At 51.0% G+C, this 27209-nt stretch overlaps 1 protein-coding gene and 1 long non-coding RNA gene across 7 annotated transcripts; one reads left to right on the plus strand and one right to left on the minus strand.

Moving 5' to 3' along the window:
- Positions 1-383: 383 nt before the first annotated feature.
- Positions 384-26755, plus strand: RHPN1 (rhophilin Rho GTPase binding protein 1). Of its 6 annotated transcripts, none has more exons than XM_053991093.1 (16): positions 384-485; positions 1382-1495; positions 9061-9179; positions 13318-13446; positions 15574-15667; positions 15948-16025; positions 16837-16961; positions 17353-17519; positions 18006-18193; positions 18311-18467; positions 20320-20439; positions 22234-22428; positions 22622-22698; positions 23428-23574; positions 24461-24619; positions 24711-25128. In XM_053991093.1, the coding sequence occupies exons 2-16, from the start codon at positions 1406-1408 to the stop codon at positions 24906-24908; spliced, it is 2043 nt and encodes a 680-aa protein (XP_053847068.1). In that variant the 5' UTR covers positions 384-485; positions 1382-1405; the 3' UTR covers positions 24909-25128. The 6 variants fall into 6 exon arrangements, 4 of the variants coding, with proteins under 4 accessions (XP_053847068.1, XP_053847094.1, XP_053847085.1 ...); XR_008439489.1 differs by lacking the exon at positions 384-485 and adding an exon at positions 25244-26755 and having other exon boundaries at positions 636-1495; positions 24711-25029; XR_008439488.1 differs by lacking the exon at positions 384-485 and adding an exon at positions 25145-25238 and having other exon boundaries at positions 636-1495; positions 24711-25029.
- Positions 3365-4892, minus strand: LOC128814852 (uncharacterized). The gene is made up of 2 exons (XR_008439490.1): positions 4614-4892; positions 3365-3469 (listed from the first exon to the last, which is right to left on the minus strand). It is a non-coding gene; the product is annotated as an uncharacterized LOC128814852 (long non-coding RNA).
- Positions 26756-27209: the final 454 nt, after the last annotated feature.

Here is a 27209-nt window from a genome sequence, read left to right on the forward strand (position 1 = left end):
CACCCAGATAAAAGTCAGGGAGTGGGGACAGGCCCAGATGCGGCTGGAACGAGGGGGCGGGGTCGCCCGGCTGTTGTCAGGGGTCGTCCAGATGTGGCCGGGATGGGGAAGGTGCCCCTTGTTTTAGCTGGGATCATCCAGATGTGCCCGGAGTGGGATCGGCGCCCCCCGAGATGTGGAGCCCGGAGGGGCGGCCCGACTCCACCCGTGCTTGTGGGCGGGGCTTGTAGCCACGCCCCCCGTGACGTCACCCGCGTTCTAATTCCCACCGTTGCCACGGGCGACGGCCCCTCCGCTCCTCCCCCCCCACCGCCTCTCCCAATCCCGCGCTTCTATTGGGCAGCACCGCCGTCCATCAAAGCTATTCCGCGCTCCCATTGGTTGCTTGGCGGTTAAGCCCCGCCCCTCCGCCCTGCTTATGCCCCGCGCTCGGCGGAGCCGCCGCGATCGCTGCGGGGCTGGCGGGGCCTGAGGGGGCACCGGGGGTGAGCGGGGGCACGGCCGGAGGGTCCCGGGGCACCCCGGGGCGGGGAAGCGCTGTGGAGTTGTAGCTCGGCGGGGTTTGGCTCTGGGAGGAGGTTTGGGGGGGGGGTCCCCTTGGCTGGAGCATCTTTGGGAGGGGGATTTTGGGGGCGCTTACGCTGCGAGGGGAGGGGGGGTTTGACCCCTCGCCCCGTCTGGGGTCGCTGTACGAGGTGGGTTTGAGCTCGGTGTGTTTAGGGTAGTTCTGAAGAGGGGTTTTGGGGGGGGTTTAAACTTCCCCCCTCCCCCCCCCCCCCCATTTAGGATAGCTCTAAAGGGGAGTTTGGGGGGGTTCCCCCCCATTTGGGGTAGCCCTGTAAAGGGGTTTTCAGAGGGTTTGGCTCCCTCCCCACTCCGGGTCTCTTCGTTTAAACCCCTCCCCATCCCATGTGGAATAACTCTTAAAGGGGGAGTTTGTAGGGGTTTAAACACCTCCCCCTGTTTAGGGCAGCTCTGCCAGGGGAGTTTGGGGGGGTTAAACTCCCTTTTTCCCTTATCCAGAGCAGCTCTTCCCAGCGGGTTTTGGGGGGTTTAAACACCCCCCATTTAGGGTCTGGGGGGATTTAACATCCCCCTGCCTGGGGTAGCTTTACAAAAGGGGGTTTGTGTCCCCCTCTTTTACCTAAATTATTTCTGCCAGGAGGGAAGCTGTGGGCTCGCATCTGGCCAGATGTTGAGTGCAGGGGGCTTCGCAACAGAACAGAGCAGGGGTTAGGAGGGGTTTAAGCCCTCGCTTAGCGCCGGCCTGGGATCTGGACCCCGGTGGGGCTGAAGGAGGGGTTGCCAAAACCCCACTGTGAGCTCAAGCAGGAGCCTCCCAGCTCCAGCCCCCCCCCCACACACACACACACATTCCCAGCCTGTGGATGTTGCATCCCTGGAGATGATGCCCCCCGAGGAGGAGAGCCCGGATGGGGACAGGGACGGTGGCCTTGTCCTCCTGCACGGCCCGAAGAGCGGCAGCGCACGGAAGGTGAGGACGGCGTGGGCTGGCCCCATATCCCTGTCCCATCCATAGGGATGGATGGCTGTCCCCGTGGATGATGGGGGCACAGGGACAGCCAGCCCTGCTAGGGGTGGAAATGTTGTTGCTGCCCCCCAAAAACAGCCCTAAGCAACTCCCTCCCAGCTCCTCATCCCTAAAACTCCGCTCCTGAATCCCATCTTTTCTGCTGGCTCCATCCCCAAGCTTCCCAGCGCCTGCTTCTCACCTCGTTCCTCGAGATTTTGGGGTTTTTTCCTCCTTTTTGCCTGCGGGAAGCTGATCCAGCCAGGTGCTCCCAGGGAAAGTCGGGATGTGTGGGAGAGATGGGGCTGATTGCTCTTCTGGTGTCGTTGTTTAATTACCAAAATTTGGGGTGGAATCAGTGGGGCTGCCGCCAGCCCCTGATTTCTTGGGGTCAGAGGTTTTAGGGAGCAAGAAGACGTGGAAAACATTCATTTTTGGGTCTATTTAAGTGTGTTTCCCAAGTTAGTTTTGCCCCCTGAGATCCAACAGGATAAACCAGCAGTGAGTTCACTCCATAATCTGAGCTCTTCTTGCAATAAATCCCAAAAGTTAAAACACCCCTAAAAAAAAAAAAAAATCCCAAATAACCAAGAAAGCCAAACTTAGCCAAGCTCTGGAAGGGATTTTTTTTTTTTTTTTCCTCCTTGGATCAATCTGATCTGGAGTCACTTGAGACTGGGCTGCAGCTCAGGAGGTTGCAACCTTAAACCAGGTCGGGGTTTAAGTGGAGGCCTTGCCTAAAAAGCAGGTGCTGCTTGTGAGGGAAGATTAACAGGAGGGATTTGGGACTTTTTTCACAATTTATTTTCTTCAGGTCTGGAGCACAAAGAAAGACATGGAAAATGTTGCCAAGCTTTGGAGGGAGAACTGGGCAGGGCATCAGCAGCCTCTGTCATAATATGATTATTTTTTAATTAAAGCAGCAGAACACCTGATCAGCTCTGTTACTTTATTTTTGTTATTTAAAAGAAATTATCAATACAGCCTTTTCCTGCTGTTTTTATCACCCTGACAACATCAGGAGCGTGGATCCATATTTTCTGCCTTGCAGGGGATCCTGAATGCTGCTGAAAAAGTGATTTTTTTAAATAGTTTTCTTTTTTTTTTTTGCCAAGTTTTCTGTCCCAGGAGTGAAGACTTAATCCACCTGTTTCCTGCTGGCACCTTGCCCTGACTCTTTGCCTCTCCCAGCTCCTCAGAGCACTTTCACCCTCCTAAAATTCAATTTTAACTGCAGTCTGCGCTGTTTAAAAACCCCCAATGCCCCAGATTTTTATTCCCACCCTGGGTTTATTTTTTCCTTCCTCTTGCTGACTGCGTGAACCACCAGTGAGGCCACTTGGGAAATTTAAAACCTTAATCCTCCCCTCATTTGTTCAAAGGCTCTCTGATGTAACCATATTCTCAATAAAAGGTTTTAGAGGTTTTAGCTGCTCCTGTCTCCCACAGAAACCCAGCCTGGAGCCAGGGTGCTCCATGAGATTAATTCCGTGACAGGGAATTTCCTATCTAAATAGGTTTTCAGGGAGTGAAAACCCACTTGTTGTCACTTCCTGCTTGTCTTATAACAGCTCGTATTAATTTCTTAAATACTTCTGGCTGGGGAAAAAAAAAAAAAAAAAAAAAAGGAAGGAAATTCTGGATAACACTGGGAAAAAAGGAGACTTTCCAAGCCTGTTTTTTGTGTGTGGAGTGCTTCCCTGGCTTTTGTTTTCCTCTCTGTCCCATGGGATAATGTGGCTAAAGCAGGGTCACTTGGCCACCTCTCCTGTGCTGGCTTGGCTCAAAAACTTGTAGATTCCAAAGAGGAATAAAAATTCCAGCTGACAGCTCTGGCTCTGTGAAAATGCTTTAAAGACTGCTGTGGTTCTGGAATTAAAACAGGTGCTCAGAGTTATCCTATTCCAGCCTGGAACCATCTGTGCACTTGGGAACTTCCTGTTTGGAAGAAAAACTCTGTGTTAGGAAATGCTGGTGCTGCTGAGAGGGCGTGGAAATAAATCCCTGATTTTTTTTTTTTTTTTTTTTTTTTTTTTTTTTGGAGTGGGATGTAGGTGTTTAGTGGGAGAAAAATTATGGGGTTGAGGTTGGAGCCACAGACCATGAGTGTGTGGCCTAACGGATGGGGCTGGGATCATGGATCGTGGCCCAGCTTTGGGCTCCAACTGCAGAAGGACCTGGAGCTGCTGGAGCAATTCCAGAGGAGGCCGTGGAGATGCTCCAAGGGATGGAGCCTCTCTGCTCTGGAGCCAGGCTGGGAGAGCTGGGAATGTCCAGCCTGGAGAAGGGAAGGATCCAGGGAGAGCTCAGAGCCCCTTCCAGTGCCTGAAGGGGCTCCAGGAGAGCTGGAGAGGGACTTGGGACAAGGGATAGAGGGACAGGACACAGGGGATGGCTTTAAAGTGGAATAGGGTGAGGTTAGATGGGATATTGGGAAGGAATTCTTTCTTGTGAGGGTGGTGAGGCCCTGGAATGGAATTCCCAGAGAAGCTGTGGCTGCCTGATCCCTGGAAGTGTCCAAGGCCAGGCTGGAAGGGGCTTGGAGCAACCTGGGATAGTGGAAGGTGTCCCTGCCCATGTGAGGGGGTGGAATTGCATGATTTTGAAGGTCTTTTCCAACCCAAACCATTCCATGATTCCATGATCCTTCAATATCCCTTTTTGTGGCACGAAAGGGTCTCTGTGTGTTTGCCCGCACCCACGGTAGCGATCCAGACTGGCTGGAGTCCTGCTTTCCTTCATTCCCTGTCCTTGGGAACGGGAAGGTGTCTCCCTGGAGGTGGGGCTGGCTGTGGAGCTGAGCTCAGCACCAGCTGATGACTCCTCTTCCCACATTATGGATGTCTCGAGTCTCCACTCAAATTAAACTTCCTCAGTTTCTCTCTGGGCATTCCCCAGCTTCCCTAATTGGGAGGAATCCTGGTGGTGACTCCTTTGTGGCCAAAACCGGTCTTGGCCGTGGCCCTGCTTGGTCCAGTCTTTGGCAGCTGTGGAGCAGCTTCTGGAATCCAGCCAGGTTCTCCCAGTATCTCCAGGAGCTTTTCCTGCAATTCTTGCTGGGCTATAACTCCCAGTTACCAACCTCTTCCTCATTTCTCTGGAGAGATCCGTGCCTGGATTTTACCAGCACTTTCCTGATCTGTGCCAGTTCTTCAGGAGCTGGGTCTGCATCTCCAGTTCTCTCTTCCTTGAAACTTTAACAGCACTTCCAAGGATCCCAGTCTTCCCTTCCCACATTTCACTTAGTAGCCTTCAGTTTCGCTTCTCCTCTGTTGCTTCCAGCTACAAAGGAGCAGAAACAATCCCTTTGTCATGGAATTACCCTTTGGAATGACTAGCTTCCACATCTTCCTCCAGGTGATTCAGTTTGTCCCTGGTGCTGGAAAACTGGGGAGGCTGCGGGCCTTGTCTTTGTCCCTGAGGTCACAAATCACTCTCAGGGTGTGGCTGTCACCCAGGAGTCACCCAAGGCTTCATCTCTTGGGGGTGGGAAGTTCAAAGTCCACCCTGAGCAAACATTCCCTAAGGACTCCTAATTGCCACCCTGGATGTGCCCTCTGGAACTGGGAGAGGTGGCTGGAAGTGACAAAGGCCCTTGAGTCATTCCAAACATTCCCCCCCCCCCGGCAAAGATAAGGCTGGAGAATCCTTGCTCCCCCTCAGTGGGAGCTTGATTCCCTCTGGAAAGGGTCTTACGGAATCTTTTTTCCCTCATGAGGAGAGCCTGGATGAGGATTTTTGTTTCCATTGTTGCTACCATGTGAAGGTGGAACGCAGAGGGATTTCCCCTGTTTTTTCTGGGCCTAAAGAGCCTTATTCCAATAAAATCATTAGATATGGGCTGGAGTGGACTCCTTGGAATCACTGAGTCCAGTTCCTGACCCTAATCCTGCTTTGTCACAGGTGATAAATGTCAGGGCTGGCCACACCTCACTCATTTTCATGGATTTCTGTTCCATCATTCCCTGCCTACAAACAAGAGCTGCTGTTCCATGGCTCCTCCGCAGTTTATGGAAGAGTTCTGTTCTTATTCTTCCTTTAAAACCTTTAAACCAGGAAGGAAAAGTCTGATTATCTCCAGAGCCACTTCTTAAACCCCCAAATTCCCTTTTCCAGATGTCCCCAGGTGCACCCCAAAGCCTGGATGAAAGAGCCTCTCTTTCTTTTGACCTTATAGGGGTGAACTCGAGAGCTTGAGCAAAGAATTTAGTGAGGAAAATCCCTTTTGGAACCCAACAGTGGGATTTTGGTGGGATTTTTTTTTTCCCCCCTTTATGTAAGCCATGTTTAAATCCCTGGAAACTCATTCTGTGGTTTTTAGTTTTCAGTTGGAACTCAGACAGGAAAAGCTTTGGGATCCTTTAAACTGTTGGAAGGTGGAATGCCCTTCCCTTGACTCCTTATTTTGCTCATTTATATTTGGATTTAAGGATGGCCTTTTATGCTTTCCAAATTTCCTTCTTGCTCCAAGATTTGTGGAATTAAAACATTCCTGTGATGCCCCAGGAGTTCCTGCAGATGGGGCTCGGTTGTTCCTCGTGGAATGATGTTTCTATTGATCCATGCAAGCCAGGGATGATTTTTTGGGATTAAGGCAGAGCCTCTTGAGGGAAGATGTGCAGCAATCTCATATTCCTGCCCTTTGCCAGCCTCATAAATATTGAGGAAAACAAAATGTGTGGAGATCACAAGAAGTCCTTGAATTCCTGACTTAACCTCACAAGGCTTTGGGTTTATATCAGGGGCTTCTGGTTTTCCAGCACTTTTTTGCTGCTGGCTTAGGAGCCTGGATAGGGATTGGGAACTCATCCCATTAAATCTGATGGAGAAGCCAGGGAAAAAAACCCCTCATCTCCACAAACAGCTTTAGTGCTTCCCAGCAGGAGAAGTCAAATCAATTTGCTAAATCCTTTCATGGCTCCTGCAGGGAAGAGGTTTTAAACCTCTTGGAATATCTTGTGGAGCCATCCCGGTGTCTTCTGCATCCCACTCCTTTCTTTCCTTCATTACCGGTGTTTTCCCTCCAAACAACAATCTTTATTTTGGTTTTGGATAATCCTTCTACTTGTGCCTTTTCCATCATCCCACCTGCACTTCCCAAGCCTCTTCCCTTTATCTCCAGGTGATTTTTTGATCCTTTCCCCCAGAAAAATCCCCTTAAAATCCTCTGGCTGCTTCCAAACAAAGTTTTGCCAGAGGTGAAAAGGACTCCAGGGAGCTGGGATTTGCAGGAAGAGATGGAGTCAGGGAAGAGAAACTTCCTACCTGTTGAGCTTTGTGTCGATTTCTGTGGCTCTGGAGGCACAGAGAGGGAACCTGGAACTGTCTCATTTGCATATATTTGGATATAATGGCATATGTTTTGGACCTGTCAAGCTCTCAGAGATCTCATCTTGAAATTTGAAATTAAACCTTGAAATTTTAATGAGTACCTTCTCTTTACATCTTGGCTTGATTTCCTGATCCTTTCCTTTTTTTCCTCTGATTCCTAGATTTTTTTCTCCCTAGGGAGCCAACAGGATGGGTGGATTCCCCCCAGGACAAATCCAGAAGTGACAATTCTGGATCAAACTTGCCTCTATTTGCTCCTGAGTGTTTCAGACCCAATATTTATGCAACTATTGGGGTGTTTTCCTCGAATCCCACTGCTTTTCCAGAATAATTGGGATCTTATGCTTCCAGCTTGTTCCTTTCATCAAATTCATGGATCACTGTAAAGCCTTAATCCCACAGATTTATGGACCAGCTGGAGTCACTTTGATTCCTCAGGCTCCAAGGGACCAATTAGGAGCTTTAATCTTTCCCTTAAATAAAATCCCACTGTTAATTCCAGACCCTTTGCCAAAGGAAGCAGCACTCGGTGGACTTCAGATATGAGGAATTAATTTTAACGAAGCTGAAGTCCATGGAAATGCAAAATTTTCCATTTCCTTCTTGCTGGGTTCCACCTGAGAGGTGGTCAAGCATTCCATGGAATTATGGAGTGTTTTTTGTTGGAAGGGGCATTAAAGATCATCTCATTCCATGGGCAGGGACACCTCTCACTATCCCAGGGTTGCTCCAAATCCCATCCAGCCTGGCTTGGAACATTTCTAGGGGCATCCACAACTTCTCTGGGAAACCTGTGCCAGGGCAGGGGTTGGAATGAGATGATCCTTAAGGTCTCTTCCAACCCAAACCATTCCATGATTTTGGGATCTTCCCATGATTTGCAGTCTCAGAACTTTCTGTGCTTTTAAACTTTGTGCCTTCCCAGGGATTTTTTTATCCAGGGATCTTCCAGAGGCTCAGTCCACGCCTCTGAATCTTCAATTGGAATCATCCCCACTTGGGCAGAGCTTTTATGGCCCTGGATTTGGGGACGTGCCTCGTGACAGCCCCATTCCCCGAGGCATCCCATAATAACCCTGTGAGCCAGAGGGAAATTAGGTGGCTGCTATTTCCTGAAGTCGGGAATTCAGCGTGTTTTCCCTGTCTGCAGAAATTCCGAGCCGGAGCCACGGAAAGGATGGAATCAATTTAAGTGCCGTGCGCCCCTCATTCCTGCATCCCCGTGAACTCCTGACTCCCTGTGCTCCACATCCCGGAGATGGCCTTGGGATCACATTTCTTCCCCAGCTTTGGGGTCGTATTGAGCTCATCTCCAGCCCCCCTGGATCTTGGCTCATGTCCAGAGCCTGAGAAGGGGATATGGAATTCCTGTTCAGGGCTGTCAGGAAGAGTTCAGGGAAAGAGATCCCTGTTGGCAACATGTGGGATTGGGGAATAAATTGGTTATTCCAGGGGCAGGGGAAGGTCTGGGGGGTGAGAAACTCCCCTCAATGTGACCCGGCCACGTGTGCTCACATCCCAGAAATTCCCAGTGTCCTGGGCTCATCCCACAGTGTGGGCAGCAGGAAAAGGGGAATTCTGCCCCTCTGCCCTGCTCAGGTGAAACCCCACCTAGAATTCTGCATCCAGCTCTGGGCTCCAACTGCAGAAGGACCTGGAGCTGCTGGAGCAATTCCAGAGGAGGCCATGGAGAATGCTCCAAGGACTGGAACCACTCTGCTCTGGAGCTAGGCTGGGAGAGCTGGGAATATCCAGCCTGGAGAAGGGAAAGCTCCAGGGAAAGCTCAGAGCCCCTTCCAGTGCCTGAAGGGGCTCCAGGAGAGCTGGAGATGGACTTGGGACAAGGGATGGAGTGCCAGGACACAGGGAATGGCTTTAAACTGGAACAGGGTGAGATTAGATGGGATACTGGGAAGGAGTTCTTCCTTGTGAGGGTGGTGAGGCCCTAGAATGGAATTCCCAGAGAAGCTGTGGCTGCCCCATGCCTGGAAGTGTCCAAGGCCAGGTTGGAGCACCTGGGGTAGAGGAAGGTGTCCCTGCCCATGGCAAGGGGTGGAATTCCATGATCTTTAAGCTCCCTTCCAACCTAAACTGTTCCGTGACTCTGGGCTCTGAAAGTGCACAATTTAGGGAATTGATGGGATTTTTTTGAATCCCAAAATGAGGATTTCAGATGAGAACCTGCCCTTATATCTCAGCAGGGCTGTGACCCCTTTGCCCAGACCCAGCGCAGCAAACTCCAGCACCGGCGGGCCCGGATCAACCAACAGATCAACAAGGAAATGAGGATGAGAGCAGGAGCAGAAAACCTCTTCCGGTGAGTCCTGATCCCCTGAGCATCCCCCTGGCTCTGGAATTTGGTTGGAGGCATGGAGGAATAGAGTCTTGCTATCCAATATTCAGCTGGTGGAAGATTGATAAAAATCAGGATGGGAGCAGATGGGATAATGGGAATGAATTTGTGGCTCAGGTTGGGCTTGGAATGCAGAGCTCTGGTTGGAAAACCCAGCACGTGGATCCAAGGGATGTGGAGCTCTTGGAGAGAGTCCAGATGTTCCAGATGTCCAGAGAGGTTTGGAGCCCCTCTGCTCTGGAGCCAGGATGGGAGCTGGGAATGTTCAGCCTGGAGAAGGATCCAGGGAGAGCTCAGAGCCCCTTCCAGTGCCTGAAGGGGCTCCAGGAGAGCTGGAGAGGGAATTTGGACAAGGGATGGAGGGATAGGACACAGGGAATGGCTTCCCACTGCCAGAGGGCAGGGATAGACGGGATATTGGGAAGGAATTCTTTGCTGTGAGGGTGGTGAGGGGCTGAGATGGCATTCCCAGAGAAGCTGTGGCTACCCCATCCCTGGAATTGTCCAGGTCAGGTTGGGTGGGGATTGGAGCAACCTGGGATAGAAAAATTCCCTGCCCAAGGCAAGGGGTGGAACTGGAGGTTTCTGAAGATCCACCCCAAACCATTCCATGAAACCCAGCTTTAGGATCATAAATAGGTCAGAAAATCCTGTCAGGATAGAGTCCAACCACTCCCCCAGCGCTGCTAAGGCCACCACTTGTCCCCAAGTGCCACATCCACAGGGATTTTATCCCAAGGACAACTTTCTTTAGCATCTTTTGTGTTTATTTAATTTTTCCTTAATATTTGGAGCACATTCCAGGCTGGGCAGGTTGTTAATATAAAAAAATCCATAAATCTGCCTTAAAAATGCAATTTTTTGGGATTATTTTACTAACTTGTTGATTGTTTTTATCCCAAATAAAATATAATAAAATTAACTTTCCACTTTGTAACTGGAATGATTTAACATCAATGGAGTGTTCCTGTTGCATGTGGAAGAAGGGGATAATGGTTGATGCATTAAAATAAAATGTTGTTTTCCTGGGGGATGAGATCCCACTGCTCCATCCACGCTGCTGTGCCTCATTTAATTAAGGAAAAAAAAAAGCCACAGAATCCCAACTTCTGCCACTCCTGTGTTATATTTAAAAAAAAGAAAAAAAAAAACCAAAAAAAACAACAGAGGGAAATGTGCTGGCTCAGCGGAAATCAGCCTGGTTTAGGTTGGAATTGGAGCTGTGGGAAGTGGGAGTGAGGAAAAACGGGATGCAAAACACATCTTAATTATCAGGGAAATGCACTGAGGGGGCTCTTTTTTTGCTGGCTCAGCACTCTGGGTGTCCCTTGGAGCAGCCACTTTCCCTCCCTCACTCCCTCCCTCCCTCCCACAAATCCAGCTGAGTAATAAAGTTGATTTCTCGGCATTCCAGTGCTCCAAGCTTATGAAACTTCGGAAATCTAGCAGGGGGAGAGAGAAAGAGGAATGATCAAGCTTGAAATTAAAGGATGAGGAGGAGGGGGGATTATGTTGCAAGCCTAAAGGTTATTGCTTCAAAATTAAAGATTTGTGGTGCATGGATAAAATTCCTTTGGATCTTTAGCCTGATGCTGATGGAAAAAACTGTGGATTTTCCAGCCTGGAGCAGTTTGGAGCTGAATTTGCAGGAATTTTGCCTTTAAATTTAAAAACTAGCCCACTGCTTGATAAAAATATTCCTGTTCAACTTTTCCATGTTTTTTCCTGGAAAAGTTGGCAGGAATGGGTTGTTGGAAAAAAAAAAATCCATGTGGTATTTGCTCAGTGGATTTGTTTGCTGGGTAAATAAATGGGAAGAGCCAGAGGAAACGTTTTGCTTCCTGTTCAAACAGTGGGATGGAGTGGAGGAATGGGGGAGACAAAAATGTCCAGGTTTTGGGAACAAAAGAAAAACAAATCAAAAAATAAATCCCAGAATTTCCCCACATCCTGGGCTCATCCCACAGTGTGGGCAGCAGGAAAAGGGGAATTCTGCCCCTCTGCCCTGCTCAGGTGAAACCCCACCTGGAATTCTGCATCCAACTCTGGGGTCCAACAGCAAAGGAATGTGGAACTCCTGGAGCAAATCCAGACGAAGCCACAGAGATGCTCCAAGGGCTGGAGCCCCTCTGCTCTGGAGCCAGGCTGGGAGAGCTGGGAATGTCCAGCCTGGAGAAGGGAAGGATCCAGGGAGAGCTCAGAGCCCCTTCCAGTGCCTGAAGGGGCTCCAGGAGAGCTGGAGAGGGACTTGGGACAAGGGATGGAGGGACAGGACACAGGGAATGGCTTTAAAGTGGAACAGGGTGAGATTAGATGGGATTTTGGGAAGGAATTCTTCCTTGTGAGGGTGGTGAGGCCCTGGAATGGAATTCCCAGAGCAGCTGTGGCTGCCCCATGCCTGGAAGTGTCCAAGGCCAGGTTGGAGCAACCTGGAATAATGGAAGGTGTCCCTGCCCATGGCAGGGGGTTGGAATTCCATGGTTTTGAAAGTCCTCTACAACACAACCCATTCCAGGATTATTTGCTATGTGTGGCACTTGCAAGTACCCCAGGAAAACCTTTTCCCTGTTAACAGATTCCTGGCAAAATCATGGAGCAGATCCTCCTGGAAACTGTGCTAAGACACCTGGAATATAATCAGGGGTGCTGAGAGCCAAAGAAATTGTTGGCAGCTGGGAATAAGGAGGGACAACTTAATCCATATGAGATGAAAATTGGACTGACAGTGTCCTGGAAGGTGTTGGGATGTATAAGGGATAAATAGGAATTAAGTCTTGGTTTATTGGGATTAAATACTGGTTTATATGGAAACATAGGGTGACAGTGCCTGGGGAATTGCAGGAATGCTGAAGGATTTTTTCACTGGAAGCAGCCATGGGGATCTTTGGATGTGTTGTGGTTTGGTTTGGTTTGGTTGGTTTGTTTGGAATCAAAAAAATTCCTTGCTATTGGAAAATCCCGACAAAGGGGAGGCAGCAGGAGACTCTGAACCACCAGATTTTCAAGGGAAGACCCTGGAGCTCCTTCTGCTGCCCTGAACCAGGGCAGGGCAGGACCCAGAAGGACTCAATCCATACAAAATCCATGTCAAAAGCAATACTCTGGAAAAGCGGGAGGGAAGCCGTTTCCTGGTGGAGCAGAGCTTGTCCATGTGTTGTTTTCCCTGGATCCCAGCGTGGTTCAGCAGCCAGAGCCCCTTTCAGCTCTGGGTTATCTCTCCCTGCTTTCCTTTGGAGGAGATAAGCAGGGAATAATCAGCCTGGGAGCTTGTCCTGCTGGGAACAGCTGGAATCAATCCCTGGTGTTTACAGCTCCTGCCGGGAGCAGGGAAGGGAGGGCAGGAGCTCACAAATCCTTTCTTTTCCACAAGGATTCTTTGTATCCAAAAATGAGTTTTTCCTCCTCAAATCCCGCCGTTTATTTGGGATGGGGAGCACCTGGACTGGTCACAGCCCAAGCTGAAGCTGTGCTGGAGCCCAAGCGGGAATGGGCAAGGGGAAGGTGGCTTTGGAGCAGGAATTCCTGGATGCAGCAGTGCAATGAGTTTTGCCTGGGCTCAGTCTCTACCTGGATGTTCGGACTTCCCTAATTCTGAAATGCTGGGAGAGCTGGGAATGTCCAGCCTGGAGAAGAGAAGACTCCATGGACACTTCAAAGCCCTTTCCAGTGCCTAAAGGAGCTCCAGGAGAGCTGGAGAGGGATTTTGGACAAAGGATGGAGGGACAGGACACAGGGAATGGCTTCCTACTGCCAGAGGGCAGGGTTAGATGGGATATTGGGAAGAAGTCCTTCCCTGGGAGGGTGGTGAGGCCCTGGAAGGAATTCCTGGAGAAGCTGTGCCTGCCTGATCCCTGGAAGTGTCCAAGGCCAGGTTGGATGAGGCTTGGAACAACCTGGGATTCCAACCATGGAAGGTGTCCCATGGCAGTAGGTGGAATGGGATGATCCTCAGAGGTCCCATCCAAACCTTTCCAGCATCACCCGGAGAACCAGAGGCACAATCCTTTGGGAAGGTTGGGCTTGACGTGGATTGCACTGCTGGGGTGGATAAAATAAATCCACGGATAAAAAGAGGGAAATTAGATCCATTGGTTTCTTGCAGGGCCACCAGCAACCACAAGGTGAAGGAAACGGTGGCTCTGGAGCTGAGCTACGTCAACTCCAACCTTCAGCTCCTGAAGGAAGAGCTGGAAGAGCTCAACAGCAGCATGGACGTGTACCAGAACGACAGGTGGGTCTGGGAAGAGCAGCCTGTTCCCTTGGGATTTCATTTTCCCCGCTGTTTGGGAATTTTTCTGGCAGCAAGGCTGCTCTCGCCTTGTCCGCCCTGCTCTGTCCCGCGGCTGAGGGTTGGGATGACTTTCAGAGGTTCCCTTCCAACCCAAACCTTTCCATGATCAGGGACAACGAGGTGATGGCTGGAGGATATGGGAGGATTTGGGCATGGGCCGGAATTCCTGGAAAATTTTCATCCTGGGAATGTCACTGGTTCCCTTCTAGAGCTGCAAGGAGAGAAAAGTCAGCTTTTCCTAGGGGATAACGGGATGTTTTGGGATAGATGCAGCATCCTTTGGACACTGATGTCCCAAAGCAGGAGGAATAGGGAAGAAAGAACCATCTTCCCCTGTAGTGACCCCCTTATCCTGACAATCCAGAGCTCTTCCCAACAGGATATTTTGGTGATGGGAATCCCCATGCCTGGAAATGTCCAAGGGATGACTGGATGTGGCACTCAGTGCTCTGGGCTGGGTGGGATCGGTCACAGGTTGGACTCGATGATCTTGGAGGTCTTTTCCAGCTGAAATAATTCTAGGATGCTGGAATTGTTTTCCTCCTTTTCCCTTCCTGAGGTGGACGGTGTTGGATGGCAACATGAGGTGTTGTGTGGATGATGTGGTTGAGGGATGGGATGAGATCCAGAGGGACCTGGATAAGCTCCAGATGAACCTCATTAGGTTCAACAAAGCCAAGTGCAACATCCTGCACCTGGGACGGGGCAATTCCAAGCACAAATCCAGGCTGGAGGGGTGAATGGATGGAGAGCAGCCCTGAGGAGAAGGATTTGGGAGCATTGGCAGATGAAGAGCTGGAAATGCCTCATCCACATGTGCTCACATCCCAAAACCCTCCCCTCCCCCGTCCCATGCTCATCCCACAGTGTGGGCAGCAGGAAAATGGGAATTCTGCCCCTCTGCCCTGCTCAGGTGAGACCCCACCTGGAATTCTGCATCCAGCTCCAGGATCCAACATCAGGAGGATGTGGAGCTGCTGGAGCAGATCCAGAGGAGGCCATGGAGATGCTCCAAGGGCTGGAGCCCCTCTGCTCTGGAGCCAGGCTGGGAGAGCTGGGAATGTCCAGCCTGGAGAAGGGAAGGCTCCAGGGAGACCTCAGAGCCACTTCCAGTGCCTAAAGGGGCTCCAGAAGAGCTGGAGAGGGACTTTGGATGAGGGATGGAGGGACAGAACACAGGGAATGGCTTCCCACTGTCAGAGGGCAGGGATAGATGGGACATTGGGAAGGAATTCTTCCTTATGAGGCCCTGGAATGGAATTCCCAGAGAAGCTGTGGCTTCCTGATCCCTGGAAGTGTCCAAGGCCAGGTTGGATGGGGTTTGGAGGAATCTGGTCCTGTGGAAGGTGTCCCTGCCCATGGCAGTGGGTGAGAATGGATGATCTTGAAAGCCCCTTCCAACCCAAACCATTCCACAGTTCCACGTTTCTCTGTCCATCCACGTGCTTTTCCAGGCACATTCCCTATCAGGGATGCTCAGTTTTCCCAATTTGGCACTTGCTTGCCCTGGTTTAAAAAGAAATCAGGAGAAGCAACAACAAGCCCAAACCCTGCCCAGGCCAAACAAAAACCCCTTTGTTTATTCCAGACGTGGGATTCCAGTGGAATTCTCGTTAGGGAATGAGCAGTGATGTCTTTCTGCACTAATTATAGCTCCTGGAGCTGTTTGTTCCAAGGAAAATGTGGGTGCAAATTCCCTGCCTTGCTCTCCTGGTTTTCATAACCTCCTTTGCCTGTTTTCCTCCCCAGTTAATGATTGATTAATGAGTTACCAGCAATTTGAGGGGATAATGAGAGGGGACTGTTGTGTGGTGAGGGCTTGATCCTGCCTTGCCCACTCAGCATGCAGGATTTCTCTGGAAAGCAGGAGCTGGAAGAAGAAGATGATTTGGGGTTGTTTTTTGCACCTCTCTTCTTATGCTGCCATTCCCAAATCTTTTTGGGAAGAGCATTTTTCCACGTGGAGTCTCTCAATAGGAGCAGCACCAGCCCAGGGCAAGGAGCTGCTTCCTTTTAATCTCCAACCCACAGGATCTATCCAAGATTTTTAATCCAACCACCAAATAGGTTCTTGTCTTCTCCCAGTGAATCCATCAGCGTTCCCATGATCCCTCTGGGACTCAAGGAGACCAAGGAGCTGGATTTGCTGGTCCCACTCAAGGTGAGCTTTGGTGTTTCATTGATCGATGATGAAGCAACTGAAATTCATTTTCCCATTTGGAAAAGCTGCCAAAAAAATCAATTCATGGAAAGGAACTGGACTTAAAACATGGGAAAGTGGGTCTGGAGTTGCTGAAGAGCAGGAAAGGGAGGAGTTTATTACTTAGTGGAGGTTTTCTTGTGGGCAGAAGTGGAAAATTCTTATGCAAATTCACCAGAAATCTCCCTTTAAATTAAAAAAAAAAAAAAAAATCAGGATTTTCTTCTGTTTCCCAATCCAGGATTTCATCAGTGAACACTATGGAGAGGAGGGCGTCCTCTTTGAAAAGGAAATCAAGGAATTCATGGAGCTGCGACAGGTTGGTGTCCCTTGGCTTCCAAAGTTTGGCTTGTCCAGGATCACTCCTTGGAGATGCCACATTTTCCTTGGGGAGGGTCCCCTCATCCTTTCTCCAAATTCCATATTTTTCCTTGTATTTCAGGGTGCAGCATGCCCATGCTGGAGCACCTTGGACTTGGTTTATAGGTTCCAAAATATCACAGATTATTCAGGAATTGTTCATTTTTTCCTGTCCTCAATGCCCTGCTGACCTACAAATGAGCAGCAACAAAATTTATAGTACAACCATTATTTATGAATATTAATTCACCCCTGGCAAGGCTGAACAACTTCTCTCTCTCTCCAGGTAGGCCTTGGAGAAGAGGAAATATAAAGCAGTCTGGGAAAGGAGGGGAAAAAATCCTGTTTATTCCCTAGGATTTATAAAATCAGAATTTCCATGAGTTTTTTCCAGCACAGCTCCCAGGCTGCTGCTTCCACATTTGGGTGTCCCAGCACCCAGACTATCCCCATGGATGAACCTCAGAATCATGGAATGATTTGGGTTGGAAAGGCTCTTAAAGATCATCAGTTCCATCCCCTTTCATGGGCAGGGGCATCTTCCACTGTCCCGGGCTCCTCCAAGCCCCACCCAACCTGGCCTTGGACGCTTCCAGGGATGGGACAGCCACAGCTTCTCTGGGAATGCCATTCCAAGGCCTCACCACCTTCACAGGGAAGAATTCTATCCCAGTATCCCATCTATCCCTGCCTTCTGGCAGTGGCCATTCCCTATGTCCTGTCCCTCTGTCCCTCTTTTCCCATCCATGTCTCCTCTCCCATTCCCGCAGGCCATGCGCACCCCAAGCCGCAACGAGGCCGGATTGGAGCTCCTGATGGAATATTACAACCAGCTCTACTTCCTTGACAGCCGGTTCTTCCCTCCCACTAAAACCCTGGGCGTCTTTTTCCACTGGTGGGTGCAGCTTTCCCTGTCCCACCTGGGTGGGGAAGCAGTCAGGATCCAAATTTCCATGATGGAATCTCTGCCGGGGCTGGTGGACACCAGGATCTGGATTTGCTGTTGCCTTGGGTGGGTTAATTTGGGGAAGGAGAGGGGAACACAAGTCCCATGGGATGTACCATGATGGGGATGGTGCCTGCAAGCCCACCTGAGCACTGAAAACCCTTCAGGCTCCTCCTGCATCCGTGGGGATCATGGAGTGGTTTAGGTTGGGAAGGACCTTCAAGATCATCCAGTTCCGACCCCCTTTCCACAAGTGAGGACACTTTGTGTGGACCATGACAGGGGCACTTTGGGGACCATGACCAGGGGATGGGCAGCTGTTGGCTCTTCCCTTCTCCAGGTACGACTCCCTGACGGGGGTCCCATCCCACCAGAGGGCTCTGGCCTTCGAGAAGGGAAGCGTCCTCTTCAACCTCGGGGCGCTGCACACCCAGATCGGAGCGCGGCAGGACCGCGCCTCCCTGCCCGGCCTCAACCAGGCCATCGATGCCTTCCAGAAGGCAGCTGGTAAGTGGCTTCCCCTCTTCCTCCTCTTCCCAGGAAGCTTTTCCCAATGGTGGGAATGATCCACAGAAGCGCGGGAAGGAGTGGGAGCAGTCGTAGGAAGAGGTGTTCCCAAGGGATCACAAATGGAGCGCGAGGTGGCTCCATGTTGGTTGTGTGGGTTGGGAAGAGGAGTTGAGATGGTCCAACAGCCGAAAAGGATGTCCCCCAAAAGGATGGCATCCAAAAGGATGTCCCAGCTGTGGAGAGGAGAGATGCTGATCCATCTCCCCATAGAAAAAGCAGAGCCCGGAACTGGGATCACCCAGGGCTTTGGAGAAGAAATTGGGCACAAGGATGGTTTAGATGGCAAGGGTTGGACCTCAGATCTTCTTACCCGCCACCGATGGTGAGAAGTTTGATGTTCTTGGAGGGAAGCCTGCCTGATCCCGAAGTTTGACTCTCTTCCTCAGAAGCCTGGTAACTTCCAGGAACTCCTCTCTCCTCCAGGTGCCTTTAACTACTTGAAGGAAAACTTCTCCAACGCTCCCAGCCTGGACATGAGTGCGGCCTCCCTGACCATGCTGGTGAGGCTGATGGTGGCCCAGGTCCAGGAATGTGTCTTTGAGAAGATGACCTTGCTGCGTGCCCAGAACGACTTCCTGGCCCGCCTGCAGCTGGCTCAGGAGGCAGCAAGGGTGAGGATTATGGGAAGGAGAAGATTTGGTGGGGTTTTGTGGTCGGCAGAACCTTCTAGGAGAGCACGACCTGAGGGACATCCTGCATCCCATCTCTTCTCCCTTCCTTCTTCCCAGGTGGAAGATGTTTATTCCCTGGTGCACCAGACCATGAACCAGCCCCACGTCAAGGATTACGTTCCCTTCTCCTGGACCACCATGGTCCAGGTCAAGTCGGAGCATTTCAAAGCCCTCTCCCATTATTTCGCTGCCATCGCCCTCTGCGACTGCCCCGGTGAGTGTCTGGCCTGGAGGGAGCTTCCTGCTCATCCAAGTACTAATTCCACTTTATTCCTGGGTTTTGGGGACGGATTCCAAAAAAAAAAAAAAAAAAAAAAAAAGAGGCTATGGATACAACACCCAAAGTTTTTGGAATGCTCTGAGCTGTGTATCTTCTTTATGGACTCAGCAATTCGTCCCCAAGGCAGATTTTCCCATATTTCTGGTTTCCATAGGGAAAAATCCTAAGAAGGGGAGGATAAAGCTGCTGGAGGGATGTCACTTGCTGTCCCCTTTGGGGCTGGGTGGGGAAAGAAGGGTCACCTGCCTGCTTTGGGTCACCTTGTGTTGGGCCAGCCAAGGGTTTCAAAAATCAAAAATAAGTCCAAAAATACCTTGGATTTAACTTCCAGCCTCATGGATGGATGTCCTGGGAATCTCAGGGTGGTGGCAGCAAGGCACACGTGACTTCAAGATGTGACCCTTGATCTCCATCTGTGCCACCACTGACATGCTGGGAGCAATTTTGGGATGGAGCAGAGGATCCGGGGTGGGCAGCAGATGCTCCTGGAGACCTTTGGTGTCACCTGGTGGGTGGCTGAGGAGCTTTTTGAGGGCTGGCTGCCAAAACCAGTGCTGTGACCGGTGGCTGCCAGACTGTCCTCACACCCTCCCCCGCTCCAGAGCCTGCCCAAAATCTTCCTTGTGCCATGTGGGCGTTGCAGAAAAGCTGGATTAAGCAAGGAGATGGGAGAGAGGGGGATAATGTGGAGCTGGGAGGGCTTAAAGATCCAAACAGGAGAGGATGATGATGGAGATGGGATTCCATGGGGTACCAAGGGGCAGAGCAAACCTTCCCCCTAAAATTTCTGGTGTCCTTAGGCACTGTGGGAAGCAGAAATCTACAGGAGATGCCTAATTTAGGAATTTTTTTGCCTGCTGTTGGGATCTCATGTTCCTGCTCCCACCTCTCCCTTGTTGAAATAACAAATCTTTTGCTTCCATAACCAGCTGGGAATAAATTCCTTACGCTGCAGTTTATTCCCTCAGGGATGCTGACAAGGGAGGAACTGGCACAGAGAGAGCCAGCCCTGGAGCTGCCAGTTCCCAACCCTCTGGATCCCTGTGCTCACCAGGCTTTGGGATCCTCTGTTTGGAGCAACAAAACTCCCTGGAATATTCTGTGTTGGAATGTTCTGGTCTCCAGGGAGACCTTAAAGCCCCTTCCAGTGCTTCAAGGAGCTCCAGGAGAGCTGGAGAGGGATTTTGGACAAGGGATGGAGGGACAGGACACAGAGAATAACTTCCCACTGCCAGAGGGCAGGGATAGATGGGATAATGGGAAGGAATTCTTCCCTGTGCGGGTGGTGAGGCTCTGGAATTCCCAGAGAAGCTGTGTTTGCCCCATGCCTGGAATTATCCTGGGTGAGGATGGATGGGGCTTGCAGTCAAGTGGAAGTGTCCCTCCTTGTGGAAAGGGATTGGAATTGGACAGTCTTGAAGGTCCCATCCAACCCAAACCATTCCATGATTCCCTGATTTTGTTGTCTCATTTGTCTCCCTGTCAGTGACCTCCCAGGGCTCTCAATTCCCAACCCTGGTTCCACACTGGAGCAAAGGAATGCAGGAAAGAGGAAAAAAAGCTGTGTTCAGGACAAATCCTGCCCTTAACTTCAGATCCTGGTGCTTCCCTGACTGGGATCATCCCTGGGCCCATCCCTGATTCCTTGCAGGCTGTGGTTGGATGACAGGAAGGCGCTGCCAGGGCCACCTGAATGTGGATGTGGCTTCTTTGTGCCCACTGTCACTGCGGGCTGGGTGGCCCTGACCTCTCCTTAATCCCATCCCCATCCATTTCTTCCCCACAGCTCCCTCGGATGCCGAGCTGCTGGAGCAGGAGAAGGCTTTCCTGCAATTCCATGTCACCATGCCAGAGGGGCCGTCACTTCGTGTCCTGCTGCAGGATCCCGAGGAGAGGAGGAAGCTGGGTGAGCACAAATTTCTGGATCCCATCACAATTCCCACAAATGAGGTTTTAGGGGGATCTCTCCATGCAAAGAGGAATTTCTCAGGAGATTTCTTCTCCTGGGAAGCAGGAAAGCATCACAGTCCCCTTGAGGGTGTGAGGACCAACTCGTGGTGCTTGTCCCAACCTGTCCAGCTCTGACAGGAAAAATTCCAGGTGTTCCGAGCCAGGTAACATCACCCAACACTACAGAGAAATCCACAGGGACACGGAGATCCTGGGAGCTCCTTGGTTTGGGCTGACTTGGCTGGAAAATAAGACACAGCAGATGCTCAGGGGGTGGCTTTTTCAGCTGTTGCGAATTCTAGGGAGACAAGAACTTCTTCCCATGCGGAATTTCAGCTCCAGGGAAAGAACAGACGCTGCTTATTCAGCTGAAGTCGTGTTTTGGCAGCCCCTCCTCAACAGGGCTGCACCAAGAGCAAACTCAGCACTCAGAATTTGGGGTGTTGTCTCCCCTAGGAGCTCTTTTCACTCCTTGCACACATGTGGAAGGAGGCAGATCCCACCAGAAATGAGTTTGGCCGCAGCAAAATCCTTCAGGATGCTCAGCCAGATTTCACTGGAAACCTCCAAATAAACTCCAAGTTTTTTATGGTGACAGCACCCAACACCCTCAGATGTGGTTTGCATCAGCTTTTCCAGCTCTGCCTGATTTTCCTGGGGAAAGCAGGCTCTGTTCAACATTCCTGGTAAAAAATAGATGTGCAGACACCAAGCTCAGCTTGGATTTGGTTTGCAAGAAGGGAAAAATGTGGAGAGGTTGTGGATCTCCATCCCTGAACGTGTCCAAGATCAGGTCACACAGGGCTGGGAGCAACCTGAGACGGTGGAAGGTATCCCTCCGTATGGAAGGGGGTTGGAATGAGATGAGCTTTAAGTTCTTTTCTGACCCAAACCATTCCATGATTCTATTACTATTATTATTCCCCATAATTACACAATTTATAGATTTGATAAAAATTCTCAGTGCCAGGAGTCTTCTCTCTGTTTTCCATCCAACCCCAAAACATTCCCTGGGTTGTTAAGTTCCTCTGGCTGTGGATTCCGGGAGTCTGGAGCAGACCTCATCTCCCTGGATTCTGTTGCCACCGTGTGTCCTGAACGTGAAATGCCACAGGCACGCGCGTTTCCATGAGACACACGGAGAGAGCTTTTCTGGGAGTTTAGCCTTGGATACGGCTGCCTTGGTTGCAGTTTCCCACGGAGGAGATGCTTTGCGTTGATATCCGTGGGTCACTGGAATTTCAGCTCCTCTTTCCCGACCACTTCCATCTCCCGAGGGTGGGAACGCGTTGAAGGCAAGTGGAGAGGAGCAAAGAGCAGAGGATGGAGAGCAGGACCTGCAGGACAAGGAAAAGGCTTAGCCTAGAAAACAGGGATGTGTTGCACCTTCCAAAGGAGGACGGGGCTGGGTTGTTCTCCACGTTCCCATTCCCAAGGGATTGGAGGCAATGGAGAGAAGTTAATTTGCTCAGGAGATTGAGGTTAAGCGTGAGGAGGGACGTCGGGGGTGGTTTTTCAGGAACATCTGCCAGCTCCGGCGTCAGGGGAGCGAAGTAGGTCACCCTTCAAGGTCCCTTCCCAGCTCTCCATCGGCTGGGACCGACCCCATTTAGGGCTGGGAACGTGACTGGGCTGTCCCTGAGTCACAGCGGGGTGGTGGCACCGCTCCTGAAATCCGTGGGCAGCCGAGCGGGAACGGCGCGCCGGAGCTGCCGCTCCGTCGGGCTCAGCTCCCTCTGCTCCCTCGCAGGCAAAGCTCACCTCAAAAAAGCCATCATGAAGCACGAGGAGGCCATGAGGATCCATGGATTGTGCAAGATCCTAAGGAAGATGGATATCCTGCAGGAGGTCCTGTCCTTCGCCCACAAACGCTCCCTGAGCAAATATTCCGAGATCGACCACGAGGAGGATTTCTTTGAGACGGGAGAGGCTCCGGACATCCATCGTGAGTGGGGTTTTTTGGGGATTGTGGGTGGGAAGACTCTACAGACTGGATGATTTCTGAGTTCCAGTCCAAACTATTCCAGGATTTTAGGTCCTGGCTCTTACAGGGTCACGCTGTCCCTCTTTGGGATGGCAGCAGCTGCCCCAACTGCCTGAGGTCACCCCTGTCTATGCTTTTCTCTCCCTCCCATCAGCCAAAACGCACCAGAAACCTGAAATCAAGTCCCCCAACTTCTCCCAGGTGAAGGTGACCGACCTCTTCCACAGGCTGGTACGTACAGCTCCGGGAATGGGAATATCCCAAGGGAGCAGCCATCTCCTCCTCCTCCCCTGCATGCTCTGCTTGCCTGGATTCCTTCCTCCCGCAGCCTCTTCTCCCTCTCTCTGGCAGTTTTGCAAGGAGGAGCAGTAGGAGAAGGGCTGGGATCTGTCTCTGTGACACCTAAATGGGTCACAAAGCTCCTCTGGTAACAGGCGAGCAGGAATTTTGGGTGGGCTTTTCCCAAGAGACCCTTGGGAAGAAGGGTTTTGGTGGCAGGAAAATCCCACTGGAGCTTTATCCATGCCCTCTTTGGGTTTTTAGGGTCCTGGGGAGCAGGACTGGGATTCAGGACAGTGGTGGGATTTGTGGTGGGGTCATCTCCTGAGTACCCCAGGGAGAGCTTGTGCATCTCAACCTCAGGGCAGGCAGGAATATCCCGCTCCTGTGGGAATGGAAAAGCAGCAAAAAGAGGGGGAAATGGGAAAGAACTGGGGAAAAGTGACCCTGAACTGGTGACCTGTTCCACCACCCTGCTCCTGAACCAACCCCTGGTGGCATCCCCCAGTTCCAGACATCCTCAACCCCCATAATTTCTTCTTGGATGATGGGACTGTTTTCCCTGCAAAAGACAGGATTTCTTCATCTGCCCCCTCCCCATCCCTGGAATGGGGTTTTTTACAAGGCTGCACAATTCCATGGAGCTGAAAAGGTGCTTTCCATGTTTCTGCCTCATCCCAGGGCCCCCTCTCCGTGTTCTCAGCCAAGAACAAATGGTATCCAGCTCGGAGAGTCCACCTGATGAGAGGAGAGAACGGCTTTGGATTCACCCTGCGAGGAGACTCCCCCGTCCTCATTGCTGGGGTCATCCCGGGGGGCTGTGCTGCTGTGAGTATCCCAATTTCTTGCTATTCCCATGGGAATGCTGGAAGGGAGCTGCCTGGAGGGATTCCAGGTGTTTTTAGGTCTTAAAACAGTTCAGGAGAAGACTCATCCCTGCTGGAGCTCAGGCTGGGGTTTGCAGGTGGGCGTCGTGAAATTATTAATTTTTAGGAGACGGCTAAGGAGAAAACATGGAATTTTGCTCAGTTTTTAACTGCTGGAAGCCCATCCAGCTCCCTTGTCCTTAGTGTTTGGGTGTGACAGTGGCTAGAACAAGATGGCACGTCCAAAAAACAGGGGGGGCAGCTTTGTTTTCCATCAGAAGATGCTGGAGTATCCTGGTGGGATGCCCTAAGGATCTCCCCGCTCCCTCAGTACTAACCCATCCATCCAGGTCCCAGCATCTCTGAAACAGCACTCTCCTTAGCAGCAGGATCACATCCCTCTTTGGAAAACTCAAATCTCCCCAAAGATTGGGATGTGGACCGGATATGGTCCATATCTGGAGCAGAGTTGTGTCTTCTCCTCAGCCTGGAGAAGGGAAGGCTCCAGGGAGAGCTTGGAGCCCCTTGCAGTGCCTGAAGGGGCTCCAGGAGAGCTGGAGAGGGACTTGGGACAAGGGATGGAGTGCTAGGATGAGGGGGAATGGCTTCCCAAAGCCAGAGGGAAGGGTTAGATGGGTATTGGGAATAAATTCTTGGATATGAGGGTGGTGAGGCCCTGGCAGAGGTTGCTGAGAGAAGCTGCAGCTGCCCCATCCCTGGAAGTGTCCAAGGAGCAACCTGGGATAGTGGGAAGTGTCCCTGGTGGGACTGGATGATCTTGAAGGTCCCTTCCAAACCATTCCAAGATTCTCTGACGGTCCATGCATGTTTTCCCTCATTCCCTGCAGGAGGCTGGGCTGAAGGAGGGAGACTACATCATCTCCGTGAATGGCAAGGACTGCAAGTGGTCCAAGCACGCCGAGGTTGTCCAGCTGCTGAAGAGCACCGGGAAGGAGGGGGTGGACATCGGAGTCATCACCCTGCAGGGCTCAGAATGTCCCAAAGCCGTAAGTCACATCCCACAGGAAACCACGGAATTCCTTGGAGCTCTCTGGGTGCTGCCCTGGCTTCACTCCCCTCTCCACCTTTCCCAACCAGGTGGACAGGAAGGCAGCAGTGATGTCCTCGGGACCTGGGATGCCGAAGAGCAACAAGGAGAACAGCAGGAAGAGCCTGATGAACAGCAAGAGCGCCAGCACGCTGCTGGTGTGGAGCAAGAAGAGCAAGAGGAGCAAGAAGAGCACCTACAGCGGTGTCCCCTTCACCGCCGTGGGGGACAACGAGGCCATGTACTGACCGTGCTCCACGGTGTCCCCTGAGCTCCAGGACTGGCTGCCCGGGAAGATTCCCAAGCCTGGCTGGGCTGTGAGGACTCCCAGATCCGGGAATGCGCCGCTGGTCGGATCTGCGCCGAGAGGTGAGCGAGGCACCTCCCAGCTCCTGCGTCCAACGACCCCCTCAGTCTGGGGGGAACTCGGGTTTATTGTTGATTTTGGGATTTTTTTTTTTTTTTTTTTTTTTTCGCTCTCAAGGGGGTCGGGGGGAGCTGTGCTAAAGCAGGGCCTGGTTTGTGTCTTCTGCTTGGCCAAAGCCAGCCCCAGCCATTAAAGCAAAAGTGTCACCTTCTGTAGCATCTCCTGGGCTTTCTCTGCGAGGTACAAGATGGAGCTGCTCTCCAAGAGCTGCTGGAGGAGCTGAATCCTTCAGCTGAATCCTTCCAGACTCCCTTTTTTTGGGAGAGGGGACAACATGGGCATCGATGACTTGTGGTGATCCCATCACAGGGTCCAACCCAGGCAGCATCTCCCAGGTGGGGCTATCCCAACAAAGTAGGACAGTTTGACCATTTTTAGTGCTTTTGGGGTGGTTTTTTTGGGGAATGAACCCCCAGCTTGGCTCAGAAAATCCAGCCCAGCTGCCCAGCCGGATTCTTTGGAAGAAAAGGGAAGGACTTAACGTGCAGTTGTTGTCTGGCTTTTTTAATCAGGAGACGTGGATTGCCCTAAATATTCTGTGAGGAGATTAATAGCTAAGAGCCTTTTGGGGGGGTTTATTTTTCCTGGGAGGAGATTAAAATTCCAGGAAGATATCTCCTCCAGATTATTAAACTCCTAAATTTGTGCTACTGTTGGATCTTGCACATGTTGCTAATTCCCTAACACTGCTGTCAGCATTCCTGGGCTGGCCTGATGGATCCAGGCATCTTGGTAATTATCCTGGAAACGCTGGGAGACTCCGCATCCACAAAACAGATTGGCAAAATTTCCTCCATCCTGTTTCTGCCTGGTGTGTCTTTTTTTTTTTTTTTGAAGGCTGAGGAGCTGTCTGGTCTTCAGTGCTTGGATGATCTTGGGAGGTAGAAAATTCCCTTGGGAGAGATGGGATTGTATTTTTGTACTTTCTAAGGAATTTTTAGGGTTTAAAGGAGCAATGGGATCTTGTGGCCACAGTGTCCCCTGGGATTGCGACTTCTTCTAGTGGCTCCTCGTCCATTTTCCAAGCTTTTAACCCTGATTTTATTTAAGGAAAACTTCCAGGAAAAAAAGCCAGGCTGGACGGGGTTGGAGCAACCTGGGGTGGTGGAAGTTGTCCCATGGCTGGGGCTGGAACAGGATGGGCCTTAAGATCCCATCCAAGCCAACCCATCCTGGGAATTTATGAGCTCAAGGAGGACTTCTTAGCTCTGCTGTTGGCCAGGAGGCCTCTCCATAGCCAAGAGGCATCACCACACCGGATTCCGGATCCGCCTTCCAGTGCCATCTGTAGCAGCCAGGCTTCCCACGTCATCTTCCCGGCTGCTTGGCGTGGGAGCGGGAAGGAAAGGAGGGGGGTGGGGTCACAGAAAAGGCCACCTTGCCCTTAAAACATCCCGGCAGCATCTTCCCACCATCCTAAAAACGTGGGATGCCACCACGGACGTCTCCGTGCTGGAGAGGGATTTATTTAGGAGAAGCCGTCGCGCTCCGCCCGCATCACCCAACCCCAGCGTTGGCAAAGGGGTTGTGTTTTGTGGGATTGGGATAATTTTCCTAATTCCAGGGTTTTATGTCGGGCTTGTTTTTGGGGTTTTGTGTTTTTTTGTTTTGGTTTTTTTTTTTAATTTGTACATGGATTCTCACCTTTTATGGATTAAAAAGCACTGATTCAAATCCAGTTTGTAGCACTTTTGTTGGGAATTACCACCCATGACGGGAAACAAGCCCTGGCTGATCCTCCTAAAGAGTCATTTTTGGGTCATTTTTACACCAAACTGGAGCTGTTGAGGCTGGGAGAGATCCTTTGGATCCAGGATGGGCTGCTCCAAGGAAAACCAAGGTTCCAAGCATCCAAATTAAATTTGGTGAGCCGTGGTCTCCATCTCCAGGGGGATGCAATGGGAGATGGTGGCTTTGTCACGTGAATTCATGGAAGTCACGTGGGAAGTGAAGGGTGGGACTCAGGTTGGACCCCTTGGGGGCTTTTTCCCTACAAAAAAAAAAAGAGAGAATTGGTCAAGAAAGTAATTTTTGCTTCATACAGCAGGTTTTAAACTGCTTTTTTGCTTCTATAAAGGGTTTCTTATCCCTGTTTTTTGGAAGAGTTCATCAATTGGAATTT

The sequence above is a fragment of the Vidua macroura genome, chromosome 1 (assembly GCF_024509145.1).
Source record: "Vidua macroura isolate BioBank_ID:100142 chromosome 1, ASM2450914v1, whole genome shotgun sequence".
Lineage (NCBI taxonomy): Eukaryota > Metazoa > Chordata > Aves > Passeriformes > Viduidae > Vidua > Vidua macroura.